Source organism: Phascolarctos cinereus, unplaced genomic scaffold (assembly GCF_003287225.1).
Source record: "Phascolarctos cinereus isolate Bilbo 61053 unplaced genomic scaffold, phaCin_HiC Scaffold_1;HRSCAF=81, whole genome shotgun sequence".
Taxonomy (NCBI): domain Eukaryota; kingdom Metazoa; phylum Chordata; class Mammalia; order Diprotodontia; family Phascolarctidae; genus Phascolarctos; species Phascolarctos cinereus.
Genome location: NW_027555514.1, coordinates 104,866,639 through 104,880,003, shown reverse-complemented (window position 1 = coordinate 104,880,003; position 13,365 = coordinate 104,866,639). Strand labels below are relative to the sequence as shown.

Sequence of the window (13,365 nt, the reverse complement as noted above, 5' to 3'; positions counted from 1 at the left end):
TATTATTTTGTAATTGTAAGTTCCTTGAGGAACTGTCTTTTGCCTCTTTTTGAATCCTCAGCACTTAGCACAGTGCCTGGCATACAGTAGGCACTTAATAAATATTAACTGATTGACTGACCAAGGGAGGTTGACCCATAGTATTTTACATATAAATCCAGAAGTCCCTTTAGAAATCAAGATAATTGTTGTTTGAAAAACTCACCTGTTTGAACTTGGAATCTGGAATCTGGCACAGTGAAGGAAGGCTGCACTGATAGAATCAAAGGGGCCTGATCCCGGACAAGGTTGCTATTTATAAGAACATTTATGACAGCAATTGCTGTGTAAATGAAAGGACCAGAAGTAACCAGGAAAGAGAAGTCAGGGAAAATTTCATAAACCTATAAGAATGAAAAAAAGTATAAAAGAAAGCAATTCCCATCAAACAGGAGGCAACTATTAGCTAACATCAGGAGGCAAACCTAAAAGGAGATAAGTTGGGTTTCTTTTTTAATTGCTTCCTACTGGAGGCAAAATGAACTCTAGATAATTCCAATTTTACTTCAATCATTGGTTTCACACTTTTGCCAACCTATCATTTGCAAAAGTTACTAAAAAGCACCTTTCCTCCCCCAAACTGTACAAATTGACCTAAGCATGGGCATCAAGAAGGAAAGAGGAAAGCAGGGGATTTTGTATGTCTACTTATTATACTGCTTAAGCTAGAATCTTGGCGAGTTGAATACTACTGTGAAGTGCTGGTTGGGGAAATAATTTTCTTCCAGCAACTCATTTAAACTACTCCAGAAGGTAGCATTAATTCTGCAGGAAATTGCTCACCTGAGTTAATAAATGCAGGTGATGTACTGGGATGATGGCCAGTAGAAAAGGCATGACAAGAGGACAACCAAATGGAAGAATGTGCATGTATGGATCTGTATAAAATGTTAAACCATTTAATTAAATGCATGATTCCTCAGGATTCTGAGTTTCAACAATAAGCTGGGTAAAAAAGCAAAGGTAATTTCAGAGTTGCTGAGGTCATCCTACTCCCTTTACTGCCAAAATCACATCCTTTCAGTATTAGAACCCTTAAGTTAGATTTGCACAGATTCTGCAAGAAACCCTCCCCTAAATGACACAAGTCATGGACTTAAACAGTGCATCTAGCTCTACCCCTTAACCTCTCTTGCTTGTCCCCTTTCTCAAGTTCCACAGTCAGTCCCCAGACTTGCACTTATTTAGCCCTTCACGTAAATGCTATGTCTGCTTGTGTGTGCAACAAATTTGTCCCTTAGAGAATGATCAAAGGATTTTTATAGACACAGCAAATCTTGATTTTAGCAAAGCATCAAAGGCTTACAAAAGATCTTTGTAGATAAGATGTGGACTGGATAATAATGCTGTTACACGAGCTTTAAAATGTTTGAACAACTTTATCCCTGGTATGTCAATTCATTATTCAGTGCATTATTCAAAATGTTACACCAGTTTCACTTGGTGCGAGTTTCTATTGGATGACAACATACACGGTCTTGTTCTCTTTAACACTTCTGCTGAAGAAGACGCAGAAAGAATACAGAGCTGGGATGAAACCATGAAGACTAAGTTCAAAGGGGATAAAAATGTAAAGTCTGGCACTTAGGATTTTTTTTTTAAATGAACAAGAATGGGAATGTTCTGGCTTGGCAGTATGTATGAGAAAGGTCTGGGAGTTTAATTGACCACAGGCTTCATAGACAACAATGTGAAACAGATAGTAAAAAATGATAATATAACCTCAGCTACATTGACAGAAAATTAGTACATAGATCTTGTATAGCAATAGTCTTGCTGTACTCTGCTGAGAGGGCTGTAGAATCATGCTCAATTTTAAGTGCCACATTTTTGGGAGGGAAGGCAATTGGGGGCAAAGTGACTTGCCCAGGGTCACACAGCTAGTATCTGAGGCCAGATTTAAACTCAGATCTTCTAGACTCGAAGTCCAATGCTGTGTCCACTATGCCACCTAGCCGCCCTTAGGTGCTACTTTTTAGGCAATTGAGGTTAAGTGACTTGCCCAAGGTCACATAGCTAGTAAGTGTCAAGCGTTTGGTCTGAGGCCGGATTTGAACTCAGGTCCTCCTGACTGCAGGGCGGTGCTCTATCTACTGCGCCAACTAGCTGCCCCTAGGTGCTACATTTTAAAAGAAATATTGAAACTACACTGTGTCGAAAAGAAAACTGGAAAAATTGAGAGCCAGAAAGCAAACCATACCAGTCACAGATTGACTTAAGGAAACAAGTATATCTAACCTGAAGAAGAAAACAAGAAACATAGGACATGATCAATGCCTTCAAAAATGACAAGCTGGATGGTTCTAGGCAAAACTAGAAGAGGGTATGTTTCTTTTCAACATAATAAAAAAGACCAACAATGGAACAGGTTGCCTTAGCCAGGAGCTATCGCTGAAGAAATTCAAACAAAGGTTAAATTACCATGTATCAATGATACCATGGAAGGGATCTCTTCACAGTCTGGGAGGCTGGAGTAATTTATCTTTGAGGTCCCCTTCAACTCTGAATTCTCTAATTGTCTGCGTTGTCCCTCACCTTTAGATATCAACTTTCTTGATTTTAATAATTAGATTATCTTCTTAATCTCTCTCCGTCTCTCTCTCTCTCTCTGTCTCTCTGTCTCTGTCTCTCTCTCTCTCTGTCTCTCTCTCTCTCTCTCTCTGTCTCTGTCTCTCTCTCTCTCTCTCTCTCTCTCTCTCTCTCTCTCTCTCTCTCTCTCTCTCTCTCTCTCTCTCTCTCTCTCTCTTTTCTCTTTCTAATTTTCTAGTGCTCCTGGTAATGCAGCATCTTGTTCAAATCACCAAGATAAGGGAATAATAGCAGCTTGAACAGCAATTACCCTAATTTAGGAAAGCTGACAGGTCATTGTCTAGACATCAACAGAAGCAAGCTCTATGCTTCTGCCCGCAAGAGCAACAAGTGGAGAGGTAGAGCAAGAAAATGGGATTAGTGCCCCAGTGATTTATCCCCATTCTTGTCATGCTTTTTCTACTGACCAGAAATAAGGTGCTCAAATGCCCAGCTAGGGTGAGGGCCACCAGGAGCCTTTCTTCTTGGCATATCTCTGGTCCCCTACAAGGGAGAATCAGAGTTGTCTCAGGAAAACTCCAACTCCACACAGCCCTCCCCACCCTGGAGCCCTATTAAGTTTGGGTAGAAATAATTTTTAATCTTAAAATGATTACTCCATATACTACCATATATAAAGAAATATTTTATACAGGGATATGAAATGCAGCAAAAACATATGAAAATTCACAGGAGAAAAAGAAAAATGTGGCTAGAGCAAACACAGTTATTTGCAATATATCAACTTCTTTTCATTCAGATGAGGGTCCATTCTAATGTTACAATATGAAATGCCTATGTGTAAGGCTTACCTCCAGTTCTACTGCCCGGCTGAAGTGAACCCTCAGCACTTCCTTGATCGCTGTGATGATGTATTCCTGCACAGCTCTTCGGGCCAGCACTAGAAATGAAGCCAATCAAGAAATACTTTACTTTCAAAGGAATACACTATAGGTGACTAACTGCTTCTATGATTCTGGACCTCCATCTACCAAAATCTCCAAAAGCATTAAGATGTTTAAAGTAAAAAACATCAACTATGAAAGTAGCAGAAGTTAATGTCTGTTTTCCGAAAATAAATTCAATTTTACCAAATGATCAGCTCAACATATTTAAAACAGCCTAATGGGGTCTTTTCACCAGGTGAGAAATATTCCAGGTGTCACATAGATACATAGGGGCTTGTTCAGACAACCTACCAAAAAGGAGTCACTGATCAACTATTAGGGGTGGGGAATCCCTGGCTCATGAATTATATCTTCATAGCAAATGCCAAAGTACAAATTTTATGCCAAGAGCTGCAAAAATCAAACATTGCATGTAAATGCTTCAGTAGCAATAATTTAAAGCCCCTAGAGATTATACTATGATATAAGATAATATTTTTCATTATGTAATGAAACTATATTCCCCTCTTTCTAAACCAGAGACTTAGAGCATTTCATCACTAAAAATGAGGGTAGGAAAAGGTGAGTTTAAGAATAGTTGTGCTTTCGCATTCTTGATGAAAAGACCAGAGCTGAATAGAAAATTTGATTTTCAAATACAAGACTCAAGTGGAACATGAAGAGGTAAACAGGAAAGAGAAATCATAAGAGACTTATTAAGGTTGAACTGTTTACATTCCTGCATGGAAAGATGATATTTATAACTCATGAGACCTTTGTCAGTATTAGGGTAGTTGGAGGGGGAAAAATTATATGTATGGATAGATAGATAGATAGATAGATAGATAGATAGATAGATAGATAGATAGACAGATAGATAGATAGATAGATAGATGGCACAGGGTGAGTTGAAGATTAAGGGCTCATATCTGGAGAATAAAATTAAGGGATGAGAGAGGATTATACTCGGAGAAGAAAAGAGAGGTAGAATGGGTAAATTATCTCACAAAAAACAGAAAAGAAAAGGCTTTTACAGTGGAGGGGAAACAGGGGAAGGTGAGAGGGAATGAGTGAATCTTATTCTCATAGAATTTGGCTTAAGGAGAGAATAACATACACATTCAATTGGGTATGGAAATCTGTCTTACCCTACAGGAAAATGGGGGAAGGGGACAAGAGAGCAGGGGGATGATAGAGAGGAGGGCAGATTGGGAAAGGGGGTAATCAGAAGCAAATACTTCTGAGGAGGGACAGGGTCAAAAGAAAGAATAGAATAAATGGGGAGGCAGGATAGGATTAAGGGAAATAGAGTTAGTTTTTCACAACATGTCTACTATGGAAGCATTTTGCATAACTGCACATGTATAACTATATTGAGTTGCTTGCCTTTTCAATGAGGGTGGGTGGGGAGGGAGGAAGGGAAAAATTTGGAACCCAAAGTTTTAAAAACACATGTTTAAAAAAATGTTTTCACATGCAACTGGGAAATAAGAAATACAGGAAATGGGGTACAGAAGTCTATCCTGCCTTACAGGAAAATAGAAGGGGAAGAGATTAACAGAAGGTGGGGACAGATAGAAGAGAGGGAAAACTAAGGGAAGGGGTATTCAGAATGCATTCCATCTTGGGGTGGGGGGGAGGGGCGAGATGGGGTGAAAATTTGGAGCTCAAAATCTTGTGGAAGTAAATGTTGAAAACTAAAAATAAATAAATTTATATTAAAAAAACAAAAACAAAAAAAGAATAGTTCTGCTTTCAAACTTGAGATAATAATTAAGACATTTAGAATCATAGATTCTTAGAAATATTAGGGTCTTAAAATTTAATGTAATCTAATCCCTTTATTCTACAGTGAAAAAAAGTAAGGTTCCAACAGTTTATGTAACTTACCCAAGATCAGATAATCAGTAAAATATATATTCTGGCAATAAACATGCCTTTAAAAATTTATGGGATGTTTTTTCCTCAAAAAATAATGGGATCATTAAATGTTTATCCCTTAGGACTTTGATAAACTTCTTTTAATTTTCTCCTTTTTCCTTTCCTATTTTTTTCTTTCTTTCTCTTTTCTATCTCTTTTCTTTAACCTGCCACAATACAGAACAAGAATTTTTTAAAAAATTATTTATGTAATAGAAGATTCTGTTCATGGTTTTTAAATTAAGAGAGAAATTAAACATTCTCTTTTTTCTCTCTCTTTTCTCCCCCCATTAAAATAAGTTGCTTGTTATTTATGTGATCTTCAACTTATTTTGTTTTTGTGGTCCTAAAAAATGAAGTTTTCCACTCCTACTAATCGCTTATGGAGGTTATCAATCTACACAGAGATTTGTCTGAAATAACAACATCCCTCTGTAAGTCATGAGATGAGCCCAGGGAAAGATTTCAGGCATCTTAGTGTTGAACTTGGAATCAGGAGATGTGGGATCAACTAAGAACAACAATTTATGCAATAGCTACAACATTAAAAAGAAAAACAACAATCAATGCAATAACCAGCCATTATTCCTGATTACTGATGATGAAGCATGTTACCCACCATGACAGAGAAGTGGAGGACTCAAAGGACAAAATGAGATATACATTTTTGGGAATAGTCAATGTGTTGATTTGTTTTGCTTGACTATACTTACTGTTACAGAAGAGGGCACTTTAAAAAAACTGGTGAGAGTTGAGGAATTTGGGAGAGAGAGGGAACTAACTGGGGAGATGCCAAGGAAAAAAAAAAGAAAAGAAATGAGGTCATTGTATCATTTGTTAAATGAATGGAAGAGAACAGAGGAAGATTCAGAAAGAGACACAGAAAAGCAGGATAGCTTTGAAACTAACATGTTGAATTCATTATGTTCATTCTTTAAAAATGCAAGCTGAACATAATAGAAATTTATAGTTACACATACAATTCTTTTTCTGTTCTGCGTACATGGAAATGACCATTTGGCTGATATTTCTCAAATACAGAACAAATCCTACCTAAGACACTTATTAGCTGTGTGACCATGGGCAAGTTACAACCTCTTAGAGCTTCGGTTTCTTTATTTGCAGAACGGTCGTTAAATAAAAAAACTGTACTGTCCCATCTCACAGTGATAGTCAATACCATCAGCATACAGATAACACCATAGTACAAAATGACTTATTGTTTCTCCAAATGTTCTTATATACATCTCCCCCCCAAAAAAAATGTGGCAGAGTCCTACAGAAGCCCATTTTAAAAAAACACTCTCTCATTAAATGACCAAAATAACAAAAACTGCTTATGATTGTTATTTTATCGCAGCTCACTATCTTCATCTCTTTCTTTTTGATTCATATAATAATAAATTAATTAAGGCAATGTAACTTTTCTTAAGGTAAAAGGAATCATAAGCAGTTTTTGTTATTTTGTTATACTTATTATTTATTACTTATTTTTGTTATTAACTTATTTATAAATATATCCAATAATACCATTAGGTGGTAGACATACTAAATGTTTTTGCTTTTATATCAACATGACATCTGTCTTTTCTAACCAATTAGATTTCCTTCAAGTCTCTAAATTAGCACTATGAATACATAAAATCGTATAATTTGGGATTAAGTTACTTCAGTATATAGAAAAAAGTATAATCAGTATACAGATGGCACTGGAATACAAAATGCCTTATGGTTTCTCCAAATGCTCTTACATACATCTCTTTAAAAAAAAATTGTAGTAGAAGCTCATTAAAAAAAAAAATCCTCTTGGTGAGTGACCAAAACCTCAAACCCTACTTGTGCTCACAATTACCACAAAGTAAATCTGTTTAATTCTCAAAGCTGTTCATTTCCCTTAGTTTTGTTCTTTGTGGAATGTTAACAACTAGTCAATATCCTCTTTTCATATTCTTCAGAATGGTTATTAAGTTGTTACTCAGGCATTTTTGTCAGGCACTAAAGTCATTCATTCATACTGTACAAAGAATGTCCTGCAAACCTAAAAGTGCTATGTAGATGCCAGCTATGATCATATTTATTCAATTCTACGTCCGCTGCTGGTTCCTCTTTCTAAATGTGGACAAACCCTGAAGTTCTGCCCTTACCTCTCTTCTCATATGTAATCTGTCCCTCAATCCTCTTACCAGGTGGCAAGTGGATTAAGACAAGGAAGAAGACATCCTGTGTGCCTTCCACTGAACCATGCTTTTGTAGCAGCTAGGTAGAGTAGGGGCCCACAGCACAGTACCTGGAGTCAGGAAGGCCAGAGTTCAAATACAGCCTTAGATAATTATTATTTGTGTAACTCTGAGGAAGTTACTTAACCTCTCTCTGCCTCAGTTTCCTTATCTATAAAATGGGGACAACAATGACATCTACCTCTCAAGGCTGTTAGGATAAAATAAGATAATATTTGTAAAGCGCTATATAAATGTTAGTTATCCTCGTGAATCACCATCATCCTTTGGTAGTATCATGTTCTTCCACAGCTTGACAAAACATCCTCTACTGAGGATGATTTTTTAAATCTCTATCTCTAGCCCTGATTTCATGACCTGAGGTCTCTATCCACACTTGCCTGCTAATATTTCCCCTCAGCTAAACCACCGACATCACAATATACTTGAAACTCTCAAACTCCAAATCATATTTTATTTTTTCTTCAAATCCACCAATATCCAGTCTCATCAATGCCTACTGATTCTTCCTTAGCAACATCTCTCCCTCCCATTCAAATGAGACCATATTTGCAAAGTGTTTAGTTTTGGCTAAGCACGTAGTGGCTGGCACATAGTAGACACTATATAAATGCTTACTGTCTTTCCTTCTTTTGTTCTCTATTCCTCCTTTTTTATTTCGAATGCCAAGACCTTTCTTTAAGCCATATCGCTTCTTAATTCCTATTTCTTCACTAACAATTCTGTTCATTCTCTGGATTGTTCAACCTCTTCACCAGCTGCCTTGACCCCCTGGGGCTGGTGGTCATGCCAGACTGAAGCCTGCTTCTTCTGACTGGTGAGTCTCTGGCTGGGATCTCCATCTCTTAAGGTGCCCCAGCCATGCTGCTCACTTCACTCTAGCTTCCCGCTTCTCTGCCACCTGTCTTGCTTCTGCACAGGTACCCTCTTCCTTCCTTCCCCCCGCTTTCAAGAGCTCCATTATGTTTTGTCTATCTCTGTATAGAAGTTTCTTGAGAGTAGAGACTATCTTGTTTTATTTGTATTCTCAGTGCTTAGCACAAGTGTCTGGAACATAGTATATGCTAAATATCTAGCTATAGATAAAGCAGTATCTGGAATACTACAAAAACCTAAGTAGTCATGCAGCCTCTAGTCTCTTCTCCCAACCCATCCTGCACAATATCATATTTAGAAATAATATGCTAAAGTATAATTCTGATGTAACTCTCCTACTTAAATACGTCCCATCCGAAGTGCAAACACCCCAGCTTGGCATTCAAGACTTGTCAAGCATTCATTAGTCCCTTGAGGGTAAAGAATGATTTTTGTTTTCCTTCCTCAGAATCTAGCATAGTGTCTTGCACATATTTTTATTATGTATTAGGTACTTTATTTACAATTAGATCCCATGGACCAGAAGGGAGATATTCAGGCAGGACTGGGGCTTTAGTAAGTTATAATTGAATGGAAAAAACCCCCAACAATAAAGGTGGACCAGATTTTTAAAAATTCTTTTAGGCTAGATGATGGGCACAAGGAGAATTTTATACAAGATGGAAGATCCAAAGGTTGGGAATATGAGCCTATGTTGTAAGTAAGGCTGTGTCTACATGCAGAGTAAAAATAAGATAAAAGGCTGGCTTTTGCTAATGAAATAAAAGTTTGTTGAATTAAAAGAAAGCAGATACAAAGCCTTGGTCAAAAAACAACACCATAGACGAATTCAAGAGTGAATCAAATTGCCTTACTGTCTAACTAGGACAAATGAGCTCTTTTTAACTGGAAGTTGCCTGAGATTAACTAGTGAACTAAAATCCCCAAGGTAAAGTTCTTCACAGTCCACAATTCTTACTTTCAGAGGGAATTCCCTCACTCCAGAAAAAGAATCATCCTTTGCCTAGGACCACTTCACTGTTAAGAATCACTGAGCAGAATAATATCCTCCAGGAAAGGACAGGTCTCTCTTAGGATGATCAAGGTCTCCCTCAGTTTACTGGAAGTGGCCTCCACTAGGTCAAGTTCTTTCCTCTGGAGTTTTACACTACCCTGGAGCTGTAACTATGGCTCTGATTGACAGGTCCATGGCTCAGTCATTGATCACTAGTACTGAACAGATTTCTCTTACATGAATGAATGATTACTTGCATGTGATCAAAGTGCTGCAGAGCCTGCAGCTGAGTATGATCATACCACTGCTGCATAATCACTTCACAGGCTTGTTTTTTGAGACACACGTGAGATAATGTAACGATCTTACAAAACCTTAAAAAAAAAACACAAAGCCAATAGCTTTCTAGGTAGCGAAGTAGATAGATTACTGGTCCTGGAGTAAGGAAAATCTAAGCTCAAATCTGGCTTCATAAACTTAGTTGTGTGATCTGGGGCAAGTCATTTAACTGCTGTCTGCCTCAGTTTCCTCATCTATAACATGGAGATAATTCTAGCATCTGCTTCTCAGAGTTTCTGTAAGGATCAAATGAGATCATGTTTGTAAATAGTTGTGCAAACCTTAAAGAACTATATGAATGCTAGCTAGCTATTATTACTAGCTTTCAACTACTTATTGAAGGAATATGTATCTAGCCTTCCCAACCAGACTGTAAATGCATGCAGTCAGGGACTGTATGTCACATTTTCACAGGATCATAGATTTGAGGCTACAGTGAATGTTAGAAATCAGCTAGTCCAAGTCCTATAATTTGCAGAAGAGAAGGCAGAATCCTTGAAAGGCTAAATGATTTGCCCAAGATTACACTGGTAGTAGGTGGTAGAGTCAGATTTTGAACTTCCATCATCTTACTCCAAATCTATTGTGCCTTCCACTAAACCATGCTTTAGATCTTGCCATACTACAAGCACAGGGCTAGGGGTGTATGAAGTTCTCTATAAATATTTCTTGGTTGGAGAGCTGCAGTGATGATGTTTTACTTGGTGATTGGGGTAGGGCTGAATTTAGAATAATTATGAAGTACCTCTGACTAAACCACAATGAGACCAAGGCACCATCCACCTCCTAAATAAGCTCAGATTTGTCTGTTTTCCACTACACTTCCCCTCAGACCCCAGTGTCCCACTTGATTCTAGGAAGTGTTGTCTGGAAGAGGAAAGAGCTCAAGTCCTCAAAAAAGTAAGCTAGTAGAAAGGAATTTGTAATTGAGAGATATAGGTTTAGGTCTTTTGGTAGCTATGTCACCTCAGTTTCCCCATCTGTAAAGTGAAGACTTGGTGAAATGCAGAGCCCCTTGATGTCTCTGAATCCACAGGTTACAGGAGTATGGGGTTACATACACCCACTTACCAACTAAAGCACAGAACTGGATAAATTCCCAAATGATTTTTAAAAATCAAGAATGAAATGGGCTTTTGGCTCCAAACTATTTAGACAGTGCCTTCTCAGCAACTAATCCTGAAATGCTCAGCTGAGGATCTTTACAATTTTAGTTTAAGGCTTTATCTCCTTTTTAAAAGATGACCCATTCCTATTCACACTGAGATAATAGTTGGCATTTAAATCTGAATGTGAATGAAGAATCTAAGAATAGCTGTTGTCTAGTTGTTGGTTTGTTTTTTAATCTGAGGGATGGGAAGGATGAAGGGTTGATGAAGAAAGCCTAGAGATATATTTCACTTAAGTGGAGGTTATGAGTAATTAAAATGATAAAATAATAATAACTCATTTCTATAGTTTTAATATGTACAAGGTACTTTCCTTACAACAGTTCTGGGACAACTGATGTGTGAATTTGTTTTCTTTTATTATTTTTATTGTTATAAGGGAGGACTTCTATTTGTTTGGAGGAGAGTTGGTAGGTAGTGTCAAAGGGAGGAAGGGAGAGAGATACAGAAAGAGATAGAGACAGTGAGAGACAGAGAGTGAGACTCTCATGAACTCCAGGGGCTGCATGAAAAACATCAGAAATGAGGAGCAGTAGAAGTGTTCAGCATATGTACGGCCCATCTCTGCCTCTGCTGGTCTTTCCCCCTGCCTTTCTTGCATAGCCCACTGTGGGCTACGTGGGACAGTCAGCTGCACATGCTCCTTCCTCGACAGGTAAAAGCAGTGCCTCCTATGTCTCCCAGCCCCAGCTCCACAGTCAAGCTTCTCTTGCTGCCTTTGTAGGCACCTCTTTTTGAACCTTCTCCCCCTACCCCGTCAAACATCAAGGATAACTGGAGGATGGAATTGCATCCATCTTTTGCATAACTGGAGGACAGAACTGAAAAGTGAAAAATGAAGGACAAGTAATAACGTGCTTCTTTCCTTTGGATCTATGTGTCTTTGTCAGTCATCTGTTTCAGCTCTGGTAGCCATTAAAATCAAGTACCAGAACAAACTGGCCTTGAAACCAGAACTTCCAACTGATGTATCACAAAGTATTAAATCATAATTTTAAAAAATAAGATGAATACTCAAATTGCTCTTAATAAAAAATGTCATTTTTAGTGAGCAAAAAGGGTTTTGCACTGTTAACAAATGGAATAAATATTTTTTAAAATGATCATGCCATGAATTGTGAAGGGTCATTTGTAACAGAGGCAGGAAAAGGGTGGGGAGAGTAAGGAGCTCACACTTGAGTGTGAGGGTAAGGATAGTTAGGACTAGAGAGCAAGGAGCTCACACTTGAGTGTGAGGGTAAGGATAGTTAGGACTAGAGAGCAAAGGAAATGGCCAGTAATTTTATTCTGATTTCTCTTGCCTCTACTTGTATTTCCATTTTTCCTCTATCATGCTGTTCTTCAATTGTATTTGTCTTCCTCCATTTCCATTGTCTTCCATCTCTAAATTCCCTTCTTCTCTTCTGTTCCAATTATTTTACCCTTTTCCTTGTTCTCCATAATCTTTATTTCCCCTATTTCTACTGAATGAGACTTACCAAATAATAGATGAAACAGACATAGATGAAAGTCTTCCATTAACTGTTAAGCATTTTTAATTGAACCTATATTGGTAAATAAGTTTCAGGTACATCAAAAGTTACTTATTAGGAAAAAGTTGGGAGCTGCTGATTTATACTAAGTGACCTATGTTCCTTTAGCATAATCCTTATAATCTTCTGCTCCATCTGATGCACTTTGAATTATGCTAGCCAGGGAGCAATAACATCTCACAAGAGAAAATCTTAATAATTTAAACATTTAATCAATTAACACATACCAAGATAGGAACAAGATTAGAGGTAGTAACAGAATAATAGAATGGCTAATTTCTCCATTTTTCTTCCCTTAGATTTCTAGTGGTTACCAAAGGGATTAACCAAAGAATGTTAAATCAAAGGTAACCCTTCTTTCAAGGAAGCATGTATATGTTTACGAGAATACAAATGTATTGTTGCTCTTAACCTCTCACTCATAGTAACTAATAGTTTACACTAGATATGTAACAATTTTATTTATTTTATCATAGTATCCATGAATATGAGAATCACTGTGGCAGAGTGACTACAAGGCCTGGTTCAAAACCTGGAAGACCTGAGTTTAAATCTGGCTTCTGGGCAACCCTGGGCAAGTATCACTTAACCTCTTGCCCATGAAATAACAGATCTAGTTCCTGTGTCTATCTATACCATGAATCCAACGTTAGCAAGGAATAGTTGATAGAACTTGCAGTCAGGAAGATTTGAATTCAAATTGCCAAACAGCTTAACCTTTATGTGTTTCAGGGAATTCCCTAGAACTTTCCCCACTGGTAATTCACTACCCAGGAAATCAAAGATCTTCCTTATATTTCCACA

At 37.6% G+C, this 13,365-nt stretch overlaps 1 protein-coding gene across 1 annotated transcript in view; it reads right to left on the bottom strand.

Moving 5' to 3' along the window:
- The window catches only part of KIAA1549 (KIAA1549 ortholog), a 145,474-nt gene that overhangs the window by 91,655 nt on the left and 40,454 nt on the right, over nucleotides 1-13,365 (bottom strand). The window contains 2 exon segments of the mRNA XM_078153476.1: nucleotides 206-383; nucleotides 3,420-3,508. Of these exon segments, the coding sequence (XP_078009602.1) occupies nucleotides 206-383; nucleotides 3,420-3,508 (267 nt within the window).